Below are 27,652 nucleotides of genomic sequence, written 5' to 3' on the forward strand. Positions count from 1 at the left end.
GAAAGCCCAGGGGAGACAGGTGCAAGCCATCCCTTGCGAAGCAATGTGGCTTGTCAAGCATGTCATCCCAGGCTGACAGACACTGGATGCCCTTTGAATGACACCAACATTTTAGCCAATTATTAAAATCGATAATTTTGTCTTTATATTGTGGCATCATTCTAGCTGAGGGTAAGATGCTGCTCAAGGTCAGAGTCATACTGGCCTGGGCTATATGATCAGAGAGGTCCTTTATGTCTCTTTTCATGTAGTCGAGGGAGGTATGTCTCAGATCGTTCACACCAGCGTGTACTATGACCGAGTCATACTTGTACTTGCTTTGGAGTGACCTGAGTGCTTGCATAATGTGGCGTATCCTAGCACCCGACAGGCAGCTCACTGTGACCTTCTCCTTGTTCAGCCTGGTGAGCGGAACGTCAGTGTGCCTGACTAAAGAATCACCTATTACAAGTGTGTCAGGTGTGTTGTTCTGCCTTAAGGGCTGTGACTGTTTGGCACTCTGACTTTGTGGGCTATGTGTTGCTCGTGTTTTGTTGTGGGATAGCATTTGCTTGGATGTTTGCTTTGGAGGTCTTTACTGTTTAGGTAGATTTTTGATTAGAGCCTCCGAATATGTTTTTATGTGCTTGTGTGGTTGGACTGCTGTTTTGGTAGGACTATGTGGGACTGGATTAGTGCTGTGTGATGTTACCTTCTCCTCCGGTCTGGTTTCACCAGTTTTGAGGTGAGAGTGTATGGCCTCCATTTTGGCTATATGGTTGCATCTCTCACATGTTTGATCCTGTTTGGAGGAGGAGCGGGTTGTCAGTGTACATGAGACAGTTGTAACATTGCCTCGATTCCCAGATTCACCACTTGGACTGGAGACACCATTAACTGACCTTTAGACATGCTAGTGTAGTATAGGGGACTCTATCACAAAGTTAAAAGGACCAATAGGGGACAAGGTAGTCTTAGAGGGTATATGAGGATGTAGTGCTTATAGTATATTAGGGATAAAATGCAAGATTGCTTATTTGGGCAAGTGCAGGGTCTTAGACTGAGAATAGATTGGCAATGTCTGTGGGTTCAGTGTATTTTGTCTCATTTTGGACTAACTCTGAGCATATCTGGGAGTTTCCACCCAGGTTTCTAACATAAGTAAAGAAGGCCTTGTATTGTCTTTTGTGTCCTTTGCGATTTTTCTGTCAAAATTGGCCTTGGATGATTTTATAAGTGATCGTAGTTTTTTGCTAGTACTGATCAGAGATGCCTTCCCTTTTAGGGATTTTGGTCTGTCATGTAGTAGCTTCCTCCTCCTGTTGTAAAGTTTGTTAATGGCTGGGGTCCACCAGACAGGACGCCTGCCTTTGGGGGAATGGGTCTTGGTTTTATTTGGGATTGCATGATCCATGCATTGTTGAAGGTGTCCGTAGAAAGTGTTTATAAAGGATTCAGCGGTGTGGTCTGTGGTTTCCAGTGGCCTTGAAGGATACCACTTCAGTCTTAAGAACTGTGAAGTTGGCTTTTGAGAAATTCTTCACTGTGGTCTTTTGTGCAGGGGGTGGGGCGGGATGTGGATTTCCAGTGAGATTAATTTATGGTCTGATCTCAGCAATGATGGGTATACTTCCGGTGTGGAGCATTGTGTCCCCATGTTTGTGATGATCAGGTCTAGTACATTATCTCCTCTTGTGGGAGTGGTGACTAGTTGTTCCACTGCATTTGAGTTTATGAATTCTAGGAACCTTTGGGCTAGGGTGTTGGGGCTTGAGTAATGTTCCCAGTCTATGTTTGGGTAGTTGACGTCTCCCAATATGATGGTATTTGGAGAGACATTCATACTCTCCAGTGTCTTCAGGAAGGCTGAGTGGGGTTCCTGAGTTTGAGAGGGTGGTCTGTAGCATGCTACAAACTGTACGTCAGTTTTGCCTACGGTTAGTTGCACATGGATGGTCTCCGATGCTTCGTGCATTGCCAGTAACCTGGAGGTGTGGGTATCTTTGATGAATATGGCTACTCCACCTCCTTTTGTGGTTTGGTCCACGTTTTGGGGCCGAAAAGCATGATATGAGGTATAACCTGGTAGTGTTGGGGTGCTCTCAGGAGCCTTGAACCAGGTTTCAGTCACTGCACAGACATCGATGTTCTCCATACTGAGGAGGGCCTCGACAGCATACATCTTGAGGTTTAGACTTCTGGCATTCACCAGCATTACCCTTAGTTTTTTTCCACTTGTGTTTTCTAGGGAGGTGGGTTTGTCTTTTGAGCCTTACCTAAAAAAGGCACTATGGAGGTGGCAAGAGCCTTGGCCAATATCCAGAAGCCCAGAGGTGACAGGTGCAAGCCATCCCTTGCGAAGCAGCATGGCTTGTCAAGCATGTCATCCCGAGCAGACAGACATTGGATCGCCTTACAATGACACCAGTAATTGAGCCATTTGTTAAAGCTGATCATTCTGGGTTTGTACTGTGGCATCATTCTTGGTGAGGGCAAGATGCTGCTCAGGGTCAGGGTCATACCGGCCTGAGCTACATAATCAGAGAGCTCCTCTATGTCTCTTTTCATGTAGTCCAGGGAGGTAGGTCTCAGGTCATTCACACCGTCATGGACAATGACTGAGTCATATTTGTACTTGCTTTGGAGTGAACTGAGTGCTTGTGTTATGTGGCGGATTCTAGCGCCCGAGAGGCAGGTTACTGTAACCTTTTCCTTGTTCAGTCTGGTGAGCGGGACATCAGTGTGTCTGACTGTGGAGTCACCTATTACAAGTGTATCAGGCATGTTGTTTGGCCTTAAGGGCTGTGACTGTTTGGCACACTAACTTTGTGAACTATGTGTTGCATGTGCTATGTTTTGACGTAGTGGTTGCTTGGGTGTCTGCTTTGGAAGCCTCTGTTGTTTTGGTAGATTTTTAATTGGAGCCTCGGGGAATGTTTTTGTGTGTTTATGTGTTTGGTTTGCAGTTGTGATAGGTCTATGTGAGACTGGGTTTGTGGTGTGTGTGGTTACCTTCTCCTCCTGACTGGTTTTTGCCAGTACTGAGTTCAGAGAGCTCAGCCTCCAGTTTGGCCAAATAGTTGCATCTCTCACATATATTTGTATTTGTTGGGGGGAGGAGGGGGTTGTCTGTGTACATGAGGCAGGTGTAACATTGCCTCAAGATTCCCAGATTCAACATGTTGTAGCTGGCCTTAGAAGATTTTATGTGTGGCCATATTTTTTTGCCATAATACTGATCAGGGATTACTTCCCTTTTTGGGTTTTGCTCTATCATGTAGTAGCTTCCTCCTTCTCTTGCATGGTTTGCTAATGGCTGGGGTCCACCAGGCCAGATGCCTGCGTGTATGGGATTGGGTCTTGGTTTTACTTGGGATTGCATAATCCATGCATTCCTGAATGTGCTCATAGAATGCATTTATAAAGGGTTTTGAGGTCTGGCCCATATCTTCCACAGGCACAAGGCCTTTAATGGATTCCACCTCCGTTTGGAGGAGTGCAACATTTGCTTTACACATGTTTTTCACTGTGGTTTTCTGCCCAGGGACTGTGGTCAGGATGTGAATATCCAGTGAGATTACTCTATGGTATGATCTTACCAGTGAGGGATACACTTCTCATCTTGGGCATAGAGTACCCATGTTGCTGATTATCACATCCAGTATGCTTACCCCTCTTGTGGGAGTGGTAAGTTGTTCCATAGCATTTTGGTTTATGAATTCTAGGAACCTTTGGCCTAGGGTGTTGGAGCTAGAATAATGCTCCCAGTCCATGTTTGAGTATTTTCAGTCGCCCAATATAATGTATTTTGGAGAGACCTTGATATTTTCATGTGTTCTGAAGTAGGCCAAGTGTGGTTCCTGGAGTTAGGAGGGTGGTCTGTAGCAGGCTACTAACTGGGAGGCAGTTTTAGCCACTGTTACTTGCCCGTGGATAGTCTATGCTGCTTCTTGCTGTGGCACCAACCTAGGGGTGTGGTTATCCTTGACAATTATTGATAGTCACCCTCCTTTTGTAGTTTGTTCCATGTTTTGGGGCTGTAAAGCATTGTATGAGGTGTAACCTGGTAGTGTTAGGGTGCTCTTGTGAGCCTTGACCCAGGTTTCTGTTACAGAACAGATATCTTCCATGCTGAGGAGTGTTTGGACTGCATGCATCTTGCAGTTTAGACTTCTGGCATTGGGTAGCATTACTTCTAGGTTCTTATCCCTTGTGATACCTATGGAGGTGGGTTAGGGTTTTGAGCCTTACCTATTCATGGCACGCTGGGGGTGACAACAGCCTTTGCCAGTATCCAACAGGCCAGGGGTGATAGGTGCAAGCCATCCGTAGCAGGTGGAGCATCGTGTCTTATTCAGCACGTCATCCCAGGCTGACAGGCATTGGATCCCCTTTGACTAACAGCAATACTTAAGCCAATTATTGCAATTGATCATCTTGTCTTCATATTGTGGCATCATGCTTGGTGAGGGTAGGATGTTAATCAGGGTCATCAAATTTGCATATACTACATGGTGTTACATTGCTTAACACATGGCAATCATGCCTCAGGTGGTGCTGCAGGGCTGTCTATGTTGGATGCACATACTACACTCCCTGTACGTTTGAAAGCAGGTTGTGTCAACTTAGGCATCCCTTTTACTATATGTGAGAGTCAGAGAGAGGCATCATTTCCAGTGTTCCTACTGAGCCAGTGTATGTGCTATGCATTGCCTCTTTGCCAAGGCCAAGGCATACTGGGCACGCCTCCTTCTGCCTACTGGGGCAGGCTCAGGTTGTTCCTCCTCCGAGTCACACTCTGCCTGTGATGGCCTTGGCAATGGTGGGGGCTGTTTGGCCCAGCCCTATGCTGGTCCTGCTGCAGCTGTTTTCGCAGAATCATATTATGTAGCATAGCACATACCATGACAATTTGAGTACATGTAGTTGGTAAGTACTTCAAGGCTCCACCAGATGTGTCCAGGCACCAGAACCGTGACTTGAGCAACCCAAACACACGCTCGATTACATTTCGTGTTTGTGCATGTGCCTCATTATGGCGTTCTTGTTCAGGTGTGTGTGCATTTCTGATGGGTGTCATCAGCCACGGCTCCAGTGCATAGCCAGCATTCCCCACTAAGTGACCATGTGGGATGTCCCCATTGGCAAATGTCTGGTACAGCTGCGTCAAATGTCAGATATGGGAATCATGGTAGCTTCCACGGCAGCCAGCACACACATTCATTATTATGCCCTGGGCATCACACACAACCTGGCAGTTGATGGAGGGGAAGCCCTTGCGGTTAATGTAGGCCCTACCCCGCTCACCAGCTGGTGCTTTGATGTGTATATGCGTGCAGTCTATTGCACTCACTACCTCAGGGTATTCTGCTATTTGCTGGAAGAGACGCATATTGCTGGCCAATACCTCACGGGAATTGGGCAAATATACATGTTCACTGGTGCAGTACCCTGGATGCTGATGCCTGTGATATCCCCATCATATCACCAGTTGGCCTCTGGAAGGTACCTGTTGTTAGTATTCTTAGGCCAACAAATAACTTGGTTTCCACTGGGATGTGTTCCCCTCTGTTGGTTCTGTGTGTGAGGCGTGGCCTGCACAGCTCAACAATTTGCTGTAGGAGGTCTCTGTCCACTCTATAGCGCATGTAACCCCTGGTAGGTGACCCTGGGCCTGTACACTCTTCAGTCTCCTCACTGTGGGTTGTCCAGCAGCATTTGCATAGTCACCACCCTCAGCATGTTGCATATGTCTCCTTATAACAGCTATGGCAGCCCCTAGCATTTTTGGTCTGAGTGAAGCTTTTTCAGTTTCACTTCTAATAGCTTACTCCTCTGTTGCAGTGTCTCTTGACAGAAACATACTGCACTGTTGTTTGCAGAGTTTTAAGTACTGGGCTGGGCTACTGTTCTGCCTGTGTAATTGCCTGCTTCGGATTGTTTTAACCTGCTAGCTCTTCCAGTATTCCCTGCTAGCTTCCTACTATTTCTTCTGCTTCCTTTTTCCTTTGTTTCCTCGGGGGGGCGACGAGCATACAAGCGCAAACACGCTCACAGCGGCTAACACATGCGCACACATGCTTAGACAGACTAGAATCTGCGTGTTCGGGTTAAACCGCGCACACACCAGCGCAAACACGCTTACAGATCTTTAAACAGGCTCCTACTTGCTTACTCCAGCTTAAACGCGCGCACTCACGCTTACACATGCGCACTCTTTCTTACTCGCTCCTCCCAGCGTGCACACGTGCGCATACACGCCCAGCAAGAAACTTTGGTGTTATCCATAGTGTACACCTTCCATTTCTTGGCTTTTCCATACCTACTTGTTGACACTCCTCTTTCCATGATGTGTGACTGACATCTTTCACATGCCACTGTGCTCCAATGAGCTTCATTTCTTTCATACATATGCCCCTGTGATGTCACCTATCTCCTACTCTGTTATTCCCCCTTATCCTACTCCTACACTCAAGGGAATGTGCTCATTTGCTATGTAACAGTGCGATTCACTATCCTACCACTCATTTACACAGGATTGCCTACTAATGCTTAGTTACATGTCTTACACTCAGCTTCCCCCCTTAGCAACCCCTACTCGGTGGCCATGTTGTTTTCAGGCTGCTATTCCCTTACATTGTAAATTTATGCTTTACAGTGCAGCCCATTTGCGCGGCGCTACCTTTAAACATCGTCGGAAAAAAAAACAAACAACATTTTTATTTCATTTTTGCATGGGGGTACGTTGCCAGTGGCCACATATTTGGCCATTGGCATGCTGCCTGGAACATATGCAACCTTTATTTGGAGCTGACAAGGCTCCATTGTGTTATTTGCAGAACAGTACTCAGTTGTCAACTGAGTACATTTCTGCAGATAACACGGCTCTTGCACGGACAGGTTTCTGCTTCCTGGATTACTAAATTACCTCATTTGCATGCCTTTCGGCTGCAAATGAGGTAATTAGCATATCCACGCCCTGTCCGTGTAAGAGCCGTTTTAGGAGCTCTCTTACATGCCCCTACAGGCTGTTCCTGGTTCGCTATGGCTGCATGGAGTCTTACACTATTCTTAGACTCCGTGCAAGCCATTGTGAATCCTGCCCATTATCTGTAATACACTCAATACAAATATTGCTTTCTAAAATTTGGTATTGAAAGAACACAGAGCTGGAAACCTAACAAATGCTGGAAGTTCTTTATCTGTCAAAACTTGTGCATTTACAGCTTTGCATTTTAAAATGTACTGTATTTAGGGTTTAAGCACTTGCATTTGAATGTTGACATGTACAGAAGAAATGAAAAAACATAAAACTAAAACCTTGGTGTGCAATGTGTTAACTCCATCTGTCTGCTATTCTCCCTGCAGCATTGAAGAAGGAAACGTATGCATGGGCCTAGTACTAGAAAATGATAAACACATGAAAACCACAGATCAGCTATACCCTCCTTAGGACATATCACACTAATATGAAAAAGGCAGGATTAAAAACTCTTCAAAACTGTGATTAAATTCTGAAAACTGATAACCTAAATGAGGAAGAACATTCATAGTGTGATTTTTGGTGAACAGCTTCTTCAAGTAACATGACTATAAAAAGTTATAACATAACCAGATAGGTGTAAATTTCTCTGCAGTGTACTTTGTATTTCTGTGTGGATGCTTAGATCTACCCAGGCAGGGTAACGCTGCACCCACTATAATGCAATTTTAAGTTAAAAGCTATGAAGTCCATCATCACACCCAAAAATGACGACTCAACCACAGTCAACTATCCTATCATGTAAATCAATGCAGTATTTTACACCACTCTGCAAAAAGAGAAGATGGCATAGCAATACTCTGGAAAAGGATCAGAAAGCATGAATTTACACAGACATCTACCAAGCTGCAGGATGACATCTGGAACAACAAAGAATTATGTGAGAAAAATGCATGCCACCACAGGTCTTCCGTCTTGAACAGGCTTGTCTGCATGATGTAATGACTAGGTGAACCACTGTACAATATTCCTTAGAGGAAAGACAAGATGCTCCGACTTCCTTTTTCTTTTTTTTATATGCTCCCATAGGATCTTGCCCCGTGGCAGCTCTCCCTTCATCCAACTGGCCCACTCATTGCAGGAGAATTCACAAAGACAAGCAACAACTCTATGGCCCATGCATTCTTGCCCAGGAACCTCAACACCAAAGAGCGATGGACAACAAGGAGTGGGGCAGCTTGCTGGTCCTGGAGGGGTGGCTTATCCACTCCCTTTGAGAAACCCACCCAGTGGTTCTGTAAAGTCCACACTCATTACCACTCACACTGCCATTTCCTTTATGTTCACTTGAGGTAGAATTATGTCTTATTAAATTAGCTTGTGATACAGCAACTCTGCTAACAAATAAGCATATCTATTCTGTAAGCCCTAAGTATGGCTGGACCTGTACTACCACAGACACGAGTCAATTTTAAATTCAATGCAACAGGCTGCAAACTTCATATAATTCTAAATATAATACTTGTAAGATTATTTAATAGATTCAAATGTCAGTTATGTTTAAATTGTACTTGCGCTGAGTTGAAGATGCCTTAAAAAGTATTGCATAAGCATATGTGAAACAAATACATCAAGTACATAGAGGAACATATATTTTATACATACAATACACAAGATGCTTGAAGTTATGACACAACAGAAGCGTGTAGAACAAATGTGTTAGATGATCATGATAGCTTGCAATATTTTCAAGATGAAAGTGCCAATGTGTACATGCACTTACCAAAACAGTAGATGTTCTTATAGATGACTGTTACAGTAGCCTAAGCTAAATGGTTTCCACCCCGTTTGACTGGCAAACTTACAAAGTTAAAGGGTGCAGAGTTCCATATAAACAAATTTTTTTTGCCCAGAAGGAAGGCCAAGAGTCCAAACAGAATAATGCAAGGAAACAAATCGAACAGTAAACTACACACTAAAGGGTGAAACGTACACACATTTTAAACTTCAGAATCTTGACAAAAATATTTAGAAAGGAAAGGTCAAGCCAGACAACTAGAAAGGAATGTACTAGAAAAATCCTTGAATAAAATTGTTTGCCCAAGGGGCAGAGAGGTACAGGTTTTATAACTCCCTTAGTCAGAATCTGGTGCAGAATGGGAGGAATGACAGAAACATGATTCACTGCGAAAGATGCATCTCTCCTTGGAGCAGTTGGTATGTGACTTGGTATAAGGATAGTCGTACTAATCCACTCAAGTTAGCTGAAGGATTTATGGCCTTTAATTTACTTGGTTAGAAATCTCTAGCATCACTTCTGTTGAACCACGTGCTTAAATTTGTACATACCAAAATGGGCACAGTATTCAATGAGGAATATGATGAGGGAAGAGAACATGAGACAGAGGACTTCTTTTAATTTGAACGCTATTCCCTTGGAAATTAACTGAGCTAGATTGGAGGGCATCCTCACTACGATGGAAACATGATCAAATTACAGGAATGGCTACATAAATTCTCAGGTCTATTATGACTGCCATGATGTTTGCAGATGACATTGTGATCTGTAGTGAGAGTAGGGAACAAGTGGAGGAGACCCTGGAGAGATGGAAATATGCTCTAGAGAGAAGAGGAATGAAGGTCAGCAGGACTAAGAATATATGTGTGTGAATGAGAGGGAGGATAGAGGAATGGTGAGGATGCAAGGAGCAGAGGTGGCGAAGGTGGATGAGTTTAAATATTTGGGATCAATAGTTCAGAGTAATGGTGAGTGTGGAAGAGAGGTGAAGAGAGTACAGGCAGGATGGAGTGGGTGGAGGAGTGTTCAGGAGTGATTTTTGACAGACGAGTACCAGTAAGAGTGAAAGGGAAGGTCTACAAGAGGGTAGTGAGACCAGCTATGTTATATGGGTTGGAGACAGTGGCATTGACAAAAAGGCAGGAGTTAGAGCTGGATGTGGCAGAGTTAAAGATATTAAGATTTGCACTGGGTGTGACGAGGGTGGACAGGATTAGGAATAAGTATATTAGAGGGTCAGTCCAGGTTGGAAAGTTTGGAGACAATGCCAGAGAGGCAAGATGACATTGGTTTGGACATGTGCTGAAGGAGGGATGTTAAGTATATTGGGAAAAAGATGCTAAGGATGAAGATACCAGGTAACAGGAAAAGAGGAAGGCCTAAGATAAGGTTTATGGATGTGGTGAGAGAGGACATGCAGGTGGTTGGTGTGACAGAGCAAGCTGCAGAGGACAGGAAGAAATGGAAACAGATGATCCACTGTGGCGACCCCTAACGGGAACAGCCGAAAGAAGATGATGATGATGATTACGACTGCCATATGTCTGTCTGAAGAGGACTACCACTTATAAGATATGAGATGGGAAAAGCTTTTTTGCACTCTACTTTTTTTGCATTTAGCTTCAAATAGATATTGGTACACTGAGTACATGCTTATTCCAACACTTGCTGGAGGTGTTAAGCATCAGTGGATAAGCAGGTGAACTGCCCAGCTTGAAGTCATTAGCAAAATTGGTCAACCACATTTTTGGGGCATATGTTTGGATGTCTGCAAAATAAATGCCAAACAAAAGGGCCCAGCACTGAGCCTTATACTACACTACCAGATACAATTTTACATTCCTAGAGGGTATCAGCAACTTTCACATCCTGGGATTTGATGGATAGACAATTTGCAAGCTACAGGACAATAAAGGGTTTACATTAAGTTTATATATGTTTTCAATAATACCAGTGTGTGGGACAGCATCAAAAGCCTAAGCCAGGTTGATATAAGTAGTATGCACAAAGTAATTTTTGCCACAGTCACTGTAACCATTCCAAAGAAGGTTACTAGGTTCAGGAGACAAGATCTGCTTTTACAAAACCAAACTAACTGGAGTCTAAATCAGTGAAGTTGCCTTTGTCTGTATAAATGAGTTCTGCTATATGTGCCATGGCTCCATTTAAAAGGTTGGAGAAGCTGATTGTCTTATAATTAGCAAAATCTGCAGATGGGAACATTCTTGTGTAGTGGAATCACAGTGGCTATTCTCCAAGCATCAAGAAAATCACTATGGATAGATGGAGACTTAATTACAACAGATGTCAGGACAGTGCATACTTGGCAATGAGAATGCAGCTTAGTATGATATCTGATCCCATCAAAGTATTATTTTTAGCCATCAACAGGGATTCTAAGACTTATTCCAAGGTGACTTCAGGAGAAAAAACATTTCCTGGGACAGTGGTGGCAATATAATGCAAGTATGTGGGGTAAAAATTAGCACGAAAGTTGTCGGTTAATAAACTGCCAACATGCCTTAGGATCAGAATGAGCAGCAGTGTCACTACATCCTTCCTTGATGTGTCCCTGCTACCACCTAGACTCCCAAATGCCCTAACACTACTACCACCAGTTCAGGGCTGTCTAATTGTACAGTATTTGGTGTTTGCTTGTGCAGCAGCAAGTCTGCCAACCAAAAGCAATCCCACCCCCGTGGGCGATCTTTCATAAATTGCTCAATCTCATCCTCCTCTGGCTCTTCCAGCAAATAACATGTTATATGAACTTGGGTCATCTGGGCTTCAAGTCAGGGCTTCATTCTACGGTGATAATTCTACTGTCATTCTCTTCTTAGTGCCCTCACCCCAGCCTCCATTAGCCCATTTATTCTCTCCGATTACCAAGTCCACACACACTCTGGATCCTCCACATGCTCCTTTGTCAGGTTACCATCAATGGAACCCTAGCATCGGTTAAGTCCATGACATCTCAGACAGTCAACCCAGACATGCTTGTTTATATTGCCTGGGGTGAAACTTTCAACAGGAAGGCGCAAAACATGGCACTGGGAGCCTTAATTTGCACATCTACTAACAGTCCCTTAGCCCTCACGTCTCCCCCTCCCAAGATGTGGAGATCATACCATTAAGGCTGAGCAAGCAATGAAGATTGTCCTGAAGCTGTCCTCAGCCTGGGCCCTTACAGCAGCCCACCTTCCAGCTCTCCCACATGCTAATCTTGGCAATCACTCTTGTCTGAGTTATGGCCTCAGTCACAGCTTAGCAAGACCTCTACCAAACATGCTCCCCACTTCCAGGATAGAAACTCCCATTCTCTCTGCCTGTATCATCAAGAGCCTGAGCCACTAATTAAACTATGACTGTCTGGGCCATAGTCAGGGCTTTTCCTGTTATGCCACCAGCAAATAAAGTTTTGCTGTGATTTTTTGCAACTATTTTTTTTTCAAAACAAGTCTGAGGAAACTTATTTACCGCAAGTTTAGGAAATCTGCCTTTTACCACAATCAAGCTGAGAAACCTGAAAACCTTTGTCTTTCAGGGATGTTGTCAAAGTTATGAGTGACCAAGTGTGGTGAAAATTCAGGGAATATCCCAAAATTGCTGAATTATTGAAGGAGTTTCTTCTTAGCTGTACCAAATGTTTCCCTTGATCTGAGTGTTTCATTCCCCTTGCTCTAGTAGTTCCTACAGAACAGTTTTAGCACTTGAAAATAGTACTTAGTAGGAGTCTAAAAAGTCCTACAAAGCCATCTAGGTCCAGGAGACCAGACCTGCTTTCTAAAGAAGTCCTTAGTAATGACATGGGCAGCTAAAGAAACCACTGATCACACCTTTTCTTTTCTATTTTGGAGGAGATGACTCTACAACTTACTGATCTTTTTCTTATACTGCTTCTGGAGATTGCTGAGCCTCTCTCTCAGAAGCAGCTTTTATTTTTGCTTAATTAACTGCATTAGTTATTAAACTTTCTTTCTACATGCAGGGTCTCCAAAGTTACATTTCCTGCTTCTTGTGGCCAACCTGAACTTCTCACAAAAATTTGATATCAACTTTAATGCATTCATCTCCAAAACAAGGCTGTACATGGAAGTCTTAACGTGACAGCTGTTATCGAGAAACACACTTTTGTTTAAATAATGGGAAACTGCAAGAACTATGCTAACAACTTATGGCATCTGTGAAAGACAGTAATTCAAGAAATATTGCGACTAATCAGCCTAAGGAATAAACAGGGGAAAACATACCTAGTAGAAGGAAAACAGCTGCAAATCTCTGAGAAAGCATTTAGAAAGTAAAGGGTGTTCAAAAATGGTAACAACCAAAATGGCTTAAGGTGAAATTTCTGAATTAGACAAGGCAAGACTGATGAAACAGAAGGCTAGTGTGAAAAATACATCTACACCCCAACAGCAGGTACGCCAAAGAGTAACACTAACAAAGGAGGAAAAAGAAAAGAGAATACTCAAATGTTTAGAGCAGGGGTGGGCAAACTTTTTGATTTGTGGGCCACATGGAGTTCTAACATTTGACAAAGGGGCCGGAACAGGAGCAGACAGATGGCATGCTTTGAAAACATCACCTCATTGGGGGAAAAATACACATCTTGGGATATGGAGAAAACATGTGCTTTAATTTCCAATGAAAATGAAGAAATGCATTACAATAAAATCTCTGACTTCAAAATGAGTCTTTAAACACTGAAAATCAAATAAATGACCATTTTATTTTAAAGCACTGTAAGTTCTGTTATCCTTCAGGATATCACCATCACTCTCCTCCTGACTGTCTTTTTTTTCAAAAACGGTAGGAGATGCAGATGTACTTGACCTGTTCCTTTTATTCAATTTGTTTCCCCGGTGCCAAAAGTCAACAACGACCAGTGTAAGGACGAAACAGTTGCAGCAAGTCAGTCTGTGAAGCGTTATATTTGATCTGTGCGCACTGTTTATTTTAACAACGTGCGTATCACGGAGACACACACATTTTAATGGGAGCAGTGTTGTTGGTCTCCTTTTTCAGCCAGCGCATCAAAGTCTGGAGTTAGTTTTGTTGTGGCGATTCTCAGGATGGATCTGAGGTGTAGGTCTGTTGACTTGGTTCTGTGGCTGGCTTTGTTGATGTTCATGACGCTGAAGGTCTTTTCACACACGAAGGTAGAGCCGAACAAAGCCAACATCATCTGCGCTTTTCACCTTAGATTTGGAAACGCGGCATCATTGAGTGAAGCATAGAAGTCATTTAGTTTCAGAGAGCTGAACTTCTCTTTTAAGGCAGGGTCGGACTGAAGGTCGATCAGTTCGAGCTGAAGCTCCTCTGGAGCTGTTCCGGGGTCTTGACAGAGGAAAGGCCACCAATTGAAGTGACTTGTCAATTTTGTCGAAATCCAAAAACCGACGGCAGAATTCTCCGTGCAGTGCATCCAGTGACTCACTGTATTTCTTTACTTTTGCTCCGGCCTCTTTCAGCGTGGCTAGTCTAGGAAAATGAGTGAATGACTTGTTCAAAATCTGCCTGGAGAATAAAGCCAGCTTGGATTTGAAGGCTTTCACGTTTGTGTACATGTCATGCACAAACTGCTCCTTCCCCTGCAGTTTCACGTTGAGCTCATTCAAGTGTGAAAATACGTCCGTAGCAAACGCAAAGTCACCCATCCAGCTCTTGTTGCTCAGCTCAGGAAATTCATCAGTCTTCCCCTGCCGCTCCAAAAACACGCCAATCTCCTCTTTGAGCTCCCACACTCGTTGAAACACTTTGCCCAAACTCAGCCAGCGGACACGGGAGTGATAAAGCAGGTCCTGGTGATCCGCATCAGTTTCCTCCAGGAACGCAATGAACTGACGGTGCTGAAGTCCCGTGCTGTATGAAGTTGACGAGTTTCACCACAGGATTCACAACATGATTCAGCTGTAACACCGATTTACATAGAGATTCCTGGTGGATGATGCAGTGGAGGAAAATGACATCCTGGTCAGGGTTTTCATCTTTCACTTTATTCTGGATTCTCCTCAGCAGGCCAACGTTTTTTCCCGTTAAATTCGGAGATCCATCAGTGGTGACGTTAATGAGCTTACTCCAGGGAAGCTTCATGTTTTCGATGGCAGCAGACACCCGTTCAAACAAGTCCTCTCCCCATGTTTCTCCTTTCAGAGACTCCATTGTCAAAAACTCCTCCGTTATTTCAAAAGTTTCCTTGATTCCTCGGATAAAAATGAGGAGCTGAGCAGTGTCTTTGACATCGTTGCTTTCATCCAGTGCTAAAGAATAAAAAGTGAATGACTTCGCCTTTTTGTTTAATCTGCTGGTGATATCTTCATCTATTAGTTCCACACAGCGAGTCACTGTCCGCCGTGATAAACTGATTTTCTCAAATTTGTCTTTGGTCTCCGGGCACAAAATACCTGCTGTCTCTACCATACATTCTTTTAAAAACTCGCCCTCAGACAGTGGTTTGCTGGCCTTTGCTATTTTGAATGAAAGCATAAAACTGGCCTTGGTACTTGACTCTTGAATGGCAGTTTGACAGTGAAAAAAACTTTGCTGAGCCTTCAAATTAGCTGCCAACTTCTCAGCAGCAGCTTCCCGGTCTTTTGTTGAGAGCTTGCTAGCATAATTAGCGTGCTTTGTGGAAAAGTGACGGCTAATATTATACTCATTAAAAACCGCCACAGTTTCTTGGCATATCAGGCAAACAGCAGATGATCGGTGTTCAGTGAAAAAATATTTAGTTGTCCACTCCTTATTGAACACTCGACATTCTCTGTCCACTTTCCTTTTCTTGGGTCCACTCATCTTCATAGAGGGGCGGTGGGTTATCTACAAATATATCTAGAGTGCGCCATCTAGTGAGGAAACATCAGAAATGCAGGGGAAATAAAACATTAACAAGGTTAATTTATTAAATTTTTTAAAGTTTGGCGGGCCGAATCAAAACGTTTAACGGGCCGCATGTGGCCCCCGGGCCGTAGTTTGCCCATGCCTGGTTTAGAGCAACTCATGACATACTTCATTTTAAAGTAACACTGAACATTTCTAAATGATCCCTGATCCCAGTCAGCAGATTACTATTTGCTTCTCCCAGGTTCAGTGGCCATCAAGCTCCCTTCTCTTTGCATCTCGTCTGATCTTCAAAGACACCAACAGCCCCACAGAATTGTTTGTTTCACCTATGGGTAAGAGGCAAAAAGTGGACAGCAAAATCATAATCAATCCAAGGCCAAAGTCTTTTGTAGCTTTAAGACCTTCATCCCACAACATGCCCATAACTGCCCTGGGGTTTGGTGTGTAACAGGCATCAGCTAGTGTACGTCACTAGCTTCCACAGATGAGATGACTCCTTAAAGACCACCCTGTCCCCCTTGAAAACAAAACTTCTGTGGGCTGTCCAGTCTCCAGCAAGGATTCCAAAACAGGAACAAATACCTAGATGTGCCCTACCCCAGCACTAAAGAGGAGAGCTGTCAAAGCTGCATTTTTCTTCTCTTCCCCCATATCAACTCTGGCCCAGGTGTCCAAACCATTATTAGAACTTTGCTCATCTGGTCATTGTCAGGGTTTCTTTGCTATGCCAACTAAGCCAGCATACTCTTCTTTTTTTTTTTTTTTTTTTTTGTTTCTTGGAAGTGACAATAAGGTGTTCTTGTAATACAGTACAGTATAAGAAAAATCTGTTCTTCCAATATATAGTCCCAAAATGCTTGCCCTATGTTAATTCCAACCACTGGATGACTTCTATTTTGCTAATCTTTCTTAAGGAAACAAAAAGTAACCTAACAAAATATGCCAAAACAGCATTTATGCATGGGTAGCACCCTACACTCCCTTACATGAACATGCTAATTCTACAGTTGCACAACAGTCGAGTACAAGTGCCTTAGTGGTTTTACACAAACAGCAAGACTGCTGTCTGTGAACACAAGTTACAGTTTTCACTGGAAAAAAATGGAGGAACCTTTAAAGAGATATTCAGATGAGGTGACAACTGCAAAATCAGAGGTCGAAATGAAGAAAAGGCTGACTGAAAATGATACTGCTCAAGAAGATACGTCTGGAAAAAAAAAACAGAATTAGAAGACAGTGTATATAGCGAAAACCTGAGCTTTTTTGCTGTACCAAAGGAATTGGAAGGAACAGACTATTAACTTTATGAAAGCACAAACAAGCAACTTGACTGGTATTCCACAGGAGTACTTGTTAATTGAAAGAGTACATTGGGTGTATGCTCCAAACCTGGCCTGTTCCACATAATTTGTGGGAACAAATGCAGAACAATGTTCAGGAGTAGTGAGGTTTGAAGGAAGGCAGGAACTGAGTACTTTATGTAATGTTGTCTGGAAGACGGTTTTTACAGCGAAAGCAAGCATAATGTGAGTAAACAGAAATGTATATAAGATTTGTTTTCTATTCTGTTAGTATATGTGTGCCTGTGTAATACTTGGTATTTTAATACAGGTGTTAAAAATATTTAACTCATTAACATCAATGTGATGTGGAATGCAACACTTCAAGCAACCTATACACATCTTGCATTCCAGAGCATTTTATGAAAAATAAACTTAAAAAGCATAACTTAAAGAAATGTAAATATTTTGTGGAGAATAAAAGCTATTAAAACCGTACAAATAGCAACATCATCAGTAAGACATTATTTACAGTGATAGTGCATTCATAATCATTTCAGTAAATACTGTACTATAACAGTGAACACAAATTTCAGTTTTCTAAACTTTTACAAACATATTTTCATATTTTGAAAACTACAACACAGACTGTTATATTTTTGTTAACTAGACATAAGCTTTCACATGACAAGAAAGTCCTCCATAAGTGCATATTTATTGAGCTATTTACAGAAATATGAAAACATATGTATATAATTAGCAATGCAAATAATATTGGATATCTCTTGAAGGTGTGCAAATTACAGTGCAAATATTAAGACAGTTTTCTTCAGCAACATCTAAGGTTTCACCTAATGTCATGCAAAAGTTTGTAAGTTGCTTGTTTTTTGAAATATTAAGTACATTTGGAAATATTGCTTATTTTTGTAATTGCTAACAAACTACCAATATTTCCAGTATAGTGTGACATAAACCAGCATTTACATTAAATTGCCCTCTCTCCCACATTAGTGTTTCACAGCATGCGCCTCAATATGTAGGTCTTTCAGTTATGAAAATATAAGCATACACCCCTTTTCCAATTATTTTTTCTCTTACAATATGCAATACTTCAAAATACAGCTGGTTTAGACTTTGAGTTCCATTTTCTTCTTCTTCCAGCTTTTTCCGGTTAGGGGTCACCACAGCGGATCACCCGTTTCCATTTCATTCTGTCCTCTGCATCTTGCTCAGTCACAACAAACACCTGCATGTCCTCTCTAACCACATCCATAAACCTTATCTTAGGCCTTCCTATCACTCAATCTACTTGCCTTTCCCTTCAATCACCCCTTCCATTCTTACCCAATATATCAGTATTTTCTACTTTCTCTAAAAGCCTCACTTCTTTTGCCCTTAGGAAAAATGAAACATTATTAACTATTTGTTTAAGCAAAAGATCCTTCAATTATATACAAATTAAATTTCTTGGACTCTCTTCCCTAGTCATTCCCTGAGCTTAGATCTAGCCAAGGCTGAAAAGTTTTTTCATGGTACTCTTTCTAATTTCAGCAATTCCCCTCTCCCGCTCCCTCCCCCAGCAAGTTGGACAAATTAATCTCCTCAGTGCTTTATCCTTCTACTCTGAATTCTAGGTCTGTAACATTAAGCACTTTCATTCTTGTGACCCTGTTGTATTAGCTTATTTCAGATTCTAAATTTCTAAACTTTTTCCCCTTGTGAACAGTGACTCATTCATATACTCACTTTTGCCTTCCCTGTCAATTTAAACACTTGATTTCTTCCTCCTGCTAACCAGTCTAGTTGCTTGAGCTACTTAAAAGTCTTCGATAGTTTCCATGACAATATTTGTTATGAAGCCTGAAATGGTTCCCTTCTGCTCCAATTTATTTTTCCCTACAGCTTCTTACTCTGCCTTCCATCTGCAAACAAACCCTCTTTTTCAAACTCCTCTCAGTTATTATGGCAGACAAATGTGAGTTTTGTCCCCATCGAACAACAATTTATTACTTGTGAAACTTTCAATACTTCATAAAAAAGCAAATATTTTTTCTTCAAAAGACTATATAAAGCAGTAAGAGAAAATGACAGACCCTGCATCATTTGCCTCTTTACAGTATGAGAATCTTCTGATTAAACACTTTATAACCTTGAAAACTTCCCCATTTCATTCATCATCCATTCATCTAGTCCCTTAATTCAAAATAGAACTTGCATGCTCATAATTTTATCTGAAACTCTTGCATCTCCCTTCTTGTATCTTGCTGCTTCTCTACCATTTTCCTCTAAAATAAAGTGAGAGAGAAAGGTTTAAAAGGAAACTCCACCCTCATGGATCCTGCAGAGTTACTAATATTTCAGTCGGGTCCATACTTCTCATCATACCGAATCTCTCGGTTTTCCCCGGTTTTTGAGGTCCAAATAATGGGGTGTCACAATTCCCAAGTGGCATCCCTTAACTTCTTGGCTTTTTTTGTCTAGTTTTTTCCAAACTGACGTCATCACGTGAAGACATGCACAGTAACATCAGCATCGTCCAGCCTGTAGGAATTCTGAGGACTGCTCTGAGTTTACAAGAGGGGCGGGAAAAACGAGAAGCCTGAACTGAGCTGCTGTGCTGCTAGCTTGCTATACTAATAGACGAGAAGACTGCCCTGAGCTACACTGAGACGAGAAGCCTGCCCTGAACTTGAGCTACACATTCTGGTCTTCCAGGTAAAGAAGACTGAACTGCTGCTACTACATTTATTTTCTCTATTGGAACTTGAAAGTTTCCATTAATTTATTTTCTGTCGATGCTTATGCCATTCAGTGAAATGGGTGCGCAATTTGAATTGTGTCCGTTTTTTATTTGAAGTCCGCTGCTGATATACTGTATGTGAAGTCTGCTGCTGATATACTGTATGTGAAGTCCGCTGCTGATTTATTTTATGTGAAGTCCGTTAACGGCCTTGAACTCACTGAGACGAGAAGCCTGCCCTGAACTTGAGCTACACATTCTGGACTTCCAGGTAAAGAAGTCTGAACTGCTGCGAATACATTTAATTTCTGTATTGGAACTTGGAAGTTTCTGTTAATTTATTTTCTGTAGATGCTTATGCCATTCAGTGGAACGGGCGCGCAATTTGAATTGTGTTCATTTTTTTTTTTATGTGAAGTCCGTTGCTGCTGCTGATTTAATTTGTGAAGTCCGTTGCTGCTGCAGAGTGCTGATTTAATTTGTGAAGTCCGTTGCTGATTTAATTTGTGAAGTCTGTTGCTGATTTAATTTGTGAAGTCTGTTGCTGTTGCTGATTTAATTTGTGAAGTCCAGTGTTGTTGTGCTGATTTAATTTGTGGTGTGTGTGTGTGTGACTTCATGCATTTTGTTGCACTGCTTACTGGAAAATGTTCAAATAATAAATTTAAAATGCTGTTTTATACAAGGAATATAATTTAATAAAGTCAGGAAGGTGCATCAAAGAACACATTTGTTTCGTGTGCAACAAGGTACCAATGATGTGAAAACAGCCCACAGGTAATATTTATCAACCACTGGCCAGAATCAGATGAATTTTTTTTGGATGTAGGTTTCAATGCTGTTTCAATGAATGTGAGTTTCAAGGACAGAGAAGTTTTAATGCTATTTTCATTGTGAGACTGTATTGCTTTGTTTAGCAAATGTCTATTAGTGTTTGTGCTACATGTAAAATAAAATCCAAATAATTATTGTAGAAGTAAAGCAGTACTATGCACATTAGTTGTTAAGGTAAATGGGGTGAAGCAGCCAGGTAATGGGACATTGGAATGGCTGCAGGGGGACTCTGGTGCCATAATTTGGTTGTCTGTTCTTCAATTTGCATTTGAAAGTTGGTATCCAATGATTCCAATGGCGTGGGTGGGGTTACATAACTATGCATGCAAATTTTATGTTAATCAGCATATAGATTTGTACCTATTTTTCATGGCTTTTGTCCAGACTTTTAATGTTTCCAGGTTGAGAGGTATGGTCAGGTCCTCATGCTGTTGCTGACCTTCATATGCAGCTCCCTCCTGCAAAATTCCACTTAAGACCTCTAATGCCTTTTCAGGATACTAAAAGACTTTAGTTCATATCAGTTGGAATAGTCTTAAAATCGGTGGATACAGGGATGTAAAGCATGCATTTGCCTTCCTACACAGTCTAAATACATACAGGTAAACTGTTTTGCCTTGCCCTTGTAATGGGGGTGGGGATCGCTGTCAACATTAATGTGTTTCTACTATTTGCAAACATTTACTTTTTTGTCACAGTTTTCCAAGCAGGTTTTCCTTGAGAGTAAATGTCTAGCATTTGATCATTCTGTGTCTTGACCTTTTTGCTGTGAAGGAGTAAAGCACTTGTGTGCTCCTTCCAGCAATATATCAGTCTCATGCTTTGTCATGAAGCTTAAACAGTCCTTCCCTTCTTCTCTTTGGGAATACTTGTAAATCATAGGTTGTCTTGTCAGATTCAATGTTACAAATCAGCTAGCTTTTTTACCAAAATATTTTTTATTCAATTTATGACAATAACTTATCAGTACAGTAACAAGAAACAAAACTATATACAATGGACCTAACAATTAAAAAAGTAATATACACAGGAGAACACAATATTTCTCTAACAGATTAGACAATTTTCTCCAAGCAATTAAATGAAGAGGTAAGTTGTTAGTCCTTGCTTTTCTAGTAGCACTCTCATTTTAACAAATGTATTTCACAAGATGAATAAATTCAACTTTAAAGACAGGAATAGATTGGGAGTAACAAGTTCCTTGCTATAGAGAGGATAGACCACAGTAAAAATGTTTGCTTTTTAGGAATTTCTTCAGGAACAGGAACACTGAAAAGGATTAGCGAGTCAGAAATTATACAGTTGTCATTCCACAGAGCTTTATAAAGACATTTAAAGTCTAACCAAAATGGGGAAATTATTTTACAATTAACAATCATATGTATCAAGTCAGCATCAGGGTGTTCACATCTCCAACATTTCATTTCATCTTTCTTGTACATTATTGCTAGTCTATGTGGGGTGAAAAAACATTTATGTAAAAATTTCCATGTGCATACATGCCAGAACATGGAAAATGTGGATTCCCTTCACTAACTGTAAACATTTTTTTTTCTTTTTCTGAGAATACTTGTTTATTAACTTCACTTGAATAATTCCAAAAAGAAACATCTGTTTTGCAAAGATCATTTCTGAGAATTTTATAAACAGATATGTATGAAGTGTTCTTGGGCGAGCTATTAATAACTGTTGAGATAAAATCCAATATTTAAAGTTACTCTTACTGTATATGCCTCTAATGAGGGTACAAGCTCAGTATTATAAAATCCTTACAAGTTCGGATGTCCAGCCAATTGCAATTTTGCAGACTATATCTGCTGATCAAAATAGTCTGCAGAACATATTTTATTAGCTGAGAGAAATTGAATTAAATCAGCTAGCTTTTCATCTACTTCTTGATCAGCTTTAACTTTAACTTTATTTGAAATCTGTATCTCTCTTATATCATGTCATGTTTATGTAATGTCTGTTCCATTATTCTATTTTTTTGGTATTAGATGTCAGAATATATAAATCTTCTACTCAACTTTACAATTTCATTGTACATTTTATCCAGCTTATAATCTACAGATGCCTTGGCCCTGTCATCAGCTTTTCCCTTGTTTAGTTTGCAGTGCTCCAGTGGATCACCACATGGAGATGAGGTGTATTTTTTAACTGTTCGATTTTCTGGTTAGTATTACATATTTCCATTTTGCTATTCCTTTTTTTCAAAGATGTTCAACCTCACAGACACTAACTAATGCAGCTTTACAGTTTCAGAACAAAAGGTCTACATTTTAGAATTTATCACAGCCAAACTCAATGGAGCTACATATTCTGATTACACCAGAGTCATACCAGAAGGCCCTTGGCCTTGACCAGTCTTGTGAAAAATTCCTCCTCACTTCAGTCCAATTTTGTCCCAAGGCATTGAATGGCAGAATGACAACCTCGCCAAAGTACCGAAAGTTCACCCACACTTGTGTTTTTTTTTTTTTTTTTTTAATGTGGGGAAACTGAAAAGGGAGTTATGTGCTACCTGTTTAGTCAAAGGGATAAACTCCTGCTTTAAGTCAATGAAATTCACTATTCTTGCTATTAATCAAATTTTAACAACAAAACCTACCCAAACTAACTACTAACACAAAACTTCATCCACACAGACAACTTTTCATTCAGCAACGTACTATATAGTAATTATTATGGGATCCTGTTAAACACCAAGGTATGCAATTATTTATGGCTAAACTTTAGGGGCAAAACTAGGCAACATGCACCTCAAAACTCTATGGTTTACTCCACTGTACAGATGATGTGCTGATCATATGGACTGCTGGACAGGGAGAATTCCTTTTTTTCTACAACAGCTTCAAAATATTTGACTCCATAAATAAACTCCACCCTAGCTATTCTAAAACAAAACTTCCTGGACTAAGTTATTCACACAATTCTCAGTCAACATCCATATATTGCAAACCCACTAAAGCCTCATATGCCTTACATGTGAAAATTTTAATCCTAAGCAACAAAACGCACCACAAATTTACAGAATGACTACATGACATACACACACCTGCAATTCAAAAAGACAACAGGATTAGCATCTCTTGGTCCTCAAAAAACACAAGTCAAAAATACAGCTCCAGGTTAAGACAGATAAAACTACTGAAAGCAACTTGAGCAACCAGAGATAACCCCCTTACAGTGCAACTGCCTGCTCCTGTAGATACACATAACCCACATTTGAAGAATGGATGTCACTATGCAGGAACTTCAGCATGTGCTTATTAAAGGTGATGCAGCAGACCTCTCAACCAATCGGGGACAAATTTCAACAGAATCAGGGGCAAATCATGAAAAAATTAGGGACAATCAGGGACACTTTTAAAATATTAGTGCTATTAACTTGAAACATTGACTGAATCAGAGCATATGAATTAATACACATTTTCTAAAATAAAAAGTCTATAACTCTTAATTATTGTCATTATTCATTAAGTGTAACTCACCACCTTTCCTCCAAAAGTCACTAGTTTTAGGAGGGATTAAGAGGGACAGAGCTAAAATTTGAGTCAAAATCAGGGACAGTTGAGAGGTATGTGATGCGGTAAGCCAAAAATTTCAGTAGCTCTCCTTTTCTATCAAACTGACAATCCGGACGGTGGTGAACAGTTTCTTTAATGTTGTTCTATCAGAAATCAACAGAATATAAGCACGTCTTCCTGCTTACACAAAAATGTGAAATCTGTACATAAATTTGCTACACAGAGTGCACAAATACTTCAGACCATCCAGCATGGTACTGTATACCGATTTGTGTGTGCATGCATGGCAATGACCTGTTCTCTGAGGGCAATACTGTATAAATTTAAGAATTTAAAGAGGCAACCCAGTAGGGACACATTCCATTAGCAGTAACCATGGCATCAGAGACGTCAGGTTAACTCTACTAATGTGAAACTATATTTCAATAAAAGAAAAATGTAAGAATACAACTTTTTGCAAAGTTCCAGAAGCTACAATACATATATGTGCAAGATATGGAGGATTTGATCAAATATCACATTTTATTTTATTTATTTTATTTTACATTTCTTAACCAGGGGTGTCTGAGCCGAAAAGGCCCTTTTTCAGCAGAGGCCCGGGGAGAAAAGCTCCACAAAGAAAAAACAGACACATTTAGACATGATCAGTATACACATAAATTACAAAAGACATGTTTTTACAGTGGTATGCAGCACATCAACAGTTACAGTGGAGAGAACAAACAAAAAAATATGTAAAAATAAAGGTACTTAATACATTTGTGGTGTACAGCTGAAATTTGGAACATAGGTAGAATACATACATAGTACACAGGTACAGTACATACATTGTAGATTAGCCAGTGTTTGTGAGAATAGTTTTCAATCTTAATCAAGTACTCTACGTTTAATATGTGTAGCTTATCCGCTTTCACTAGCCTGGGGAGCAATCATGGCACTGCCAACTTTGCTTGAGATGTTGCCTGATGAGGTCTTTAAAGGAGGCTTTAGATGATGTGTTTTGAATGCTAGTGGGGACAAAGTTCCATTTTTTAGCCACTGAACTACTATATAGTGCATCTCCAAAGCTACTGTAGCTGTTGGTGACTTCCAGTAGTAGCTTGCTTGATGACCTAAGAGGCCTTTTGGCTGAGTGATGTTGTACTAGGTTTTTGAGGGCAGGACACTTATTGGGGAGGTAATAGATAGAATGACAGAGGCAGAGCTGATTGCAGGTTAGGAGGTTGGACAGTTCATGCCAGTGGAGTTGTCTTAAAGCAGTACAGTGATGAGTTCTATATGAGCAATTTGCAGCAAAGCGGGCAATTCTGTTATAGCAGGCTTCCATTTTGCTTAGTTCAGTTTTGCTGAGATTAGTCAGAATGGGAAATGCATAGAGAAGGGTGCACAGAAGTTGGGAACGAGCAATGGCTGATCTTGTGTTGTTTGTAAGAAATGGTTTGATAAGGTAGAGTGATCACAGTTTGGCATGTACTTTTTTAATAGTTAAGTTGAGATGACTATCAAATTTTAGGTGGGAGTCTATGGTTATTCCCAATAGCTTAGCCTGTGTCACTGGAGCGAATGGAGTAGCATTTGTGGATTAGATAGTGACTTGACTGTTATCAGTGTCTTTGTTAGAACTGGTTATAATCATAAGCTGAGTTTTCTTTGGAGTGAGGATAAATTGGTCTTTGGTTAGGTAGTTTTCAACGTCACAGAATGCTAGTTGAGTTGTTTGCAGGAGGGTGGGAATATACTGTGCAGCACAGATTAAGGTAGTGTCATCTGCATACTGAATGATAGATGCATGCTGTGTGGAGGTATGGAGGTCATTTGTGAAGACTGAATAGTAGTGGTCCTAAGATAGAACCCTGTGTGACTCCTATAGTTATGGGCAGCTGAGGAGAGAGAGAATTTTCCCATTTCACAGCTTGGTACCTGTCAGTTGAGTAGCTTTGGAACCAGGCAAGAGGGGAATTTGATAGGTGATACTGGTTTAGTTTGTTTAGCAGAATTTGGTGCGAGACTGTGAATTTACTTAAGTTTACCTGCACTTTTTTGTTAAGTTGGTATGTGACCTCACTTACCATTTTCTCAAAGAATGAGTTGACATTTCTAATCTGTGTGTAACATTATGTGAAGGGAATCTTCTGATCTTTATTTTATTGCACAATGTATACTTGCATCATTTTACTCAGTTTCTGTACAGTATATTACTCATATGTTAAAAATTAACCACATCATCTCCTTAATCGCACCATACCTTAAAAAAAAAAAACTCAGAATACTGGCATCATATTTCTCTTGGTTATCTAACATACCACATACACAAAGTTTATTCACTTATTGATTTTAACCAGTGGATAGCAAGGAACTAATCTCTGCTCCTGCCTTAAAAAACACACAAGAGGAGATGTAAATGAAAAAGGTTTGAATGTTTTTTAATTTCAAAACCTGAAAAGGGTATAACTACCTAGATACAATTTCAGTTTGTGTTACATATAGCCGCAATGATTTTTGTTCCATTTCCTAAAAAACACATTTACTGACCTTATCATCTCAGTCCACCGTACTGCTTCTTGCAACTCCATAAGTCTTTCTTTATACTGATTTCGTTCCATCAATACACGTGCCATTTCAACTCTTGTAAACCTCTTTCTCTGAGCAGTTGGTACATCACTCTAGAAATGAAACACATTAAGGACTACAACTTTAGAATACTACACCATATTTAAATTTTTACACTACACAATTTAACAATTAGAAGCAATATATTTTCTATACTTTTCTTGTCTGACATTCCAACACAGTCCTGATGAAATTTCAGGTAAGCAAATTCAGTCAGACAATGTCTTAGAATCAACATTACAACTGAAAAGCGTAGTCATTTTGCAATTCTTTACACAAATTATACCAGCAAGTCTTCTTCCAAAATGACTCCTCAATAAAAAAAAAAACAGGGTTTCCAATTACCTAAAGTATTTGCAGCATGAAAAAAAAAAATGCCCATCACAGAAAAATTCTGCAAAACAAGAAGGTAGACAAATGAAACAGAAGAACAGACCTCTGAGCACTGAACAAACACTGAACAATGCAAAGCAAGCATAAAAAGGTACAATAACATTTCTTATCCTATTTTAACAAAACCACACCACCTACAATACTGGTTCAAAGTATAAAAGGAATGAGAAGTATAGCAGCAGGGAATATACAGCAGCTAGGGAAAAGGCAGGAAAGGATGTTGCAAGAGTTAAAGGGAACAAGAATATGAAGCAAAAAAGTATTGGTTACTGTACTGATAAGTTATAAGTAGTTCACTGGTTTTTTGTTTACATGTGACTCTAGTTACATATAATGTAAGTATTGTTGACTATAGGTTATTCTAATGAAGCTCTTCCACCTAAATAAGAGCGAAAGCTTAATCATCTATTCAGTGTCTGAGTTTTTATTTCCTTTCAACTAGCTCAGTATTAATTACTACGTCTAAAAGAAGTCTGAATTTATATAACTAAGATTCTTCTAGTGCACGGTGTTTATTTTATATATATCTATATATAGATATATATATACGTGTATATATATATATATATATATATATATATATATATATATATATATATATATATATACACATTTATTTATTTATTTATTTTACATTTGTTTACCGGGCTAGTCTTATGTCCTTTG

At 40.4% G+C, this 27,652-nt stretch overlaps 1 protein-coding gene across 1 annotated transcript in view; it reads right to left on the minus strand.

The window, feature by feature from the left end:
• SPAG9 (sperm associated antigen 9) overlaps window positions 1-27,652 on the minus strand; it is a 2,484,778-nt gene that overhangs the window by 784,304 nt on the left and 1,672,822 nt on the right. Inside the window, exon 12 of the mRNA XM_044084932.1 lies at window positions 26,516-26,646. Within this exon, the coding sequence (XP_043940867.1) occupies window positions 26,516-26,646 (131 nt within the window). The remainder of the gene's footprint in view (window positions 1-26,515; window positions 26,647-27,652) is intronic.

This window comes from Protopterus annectens, chromosome 10.part0 (genome assembly GCF_019279795.1).
Source record: "Protopterus annectens isolate FY-2018-M chromosome 10.part0, PAN1.0, whole genome shotgun sequence".
NCBI lineage: Eukaryota > Metazoa > Chordata > Ceratodontiformes > Protopteridae > Protopterus > Protopterus annectens.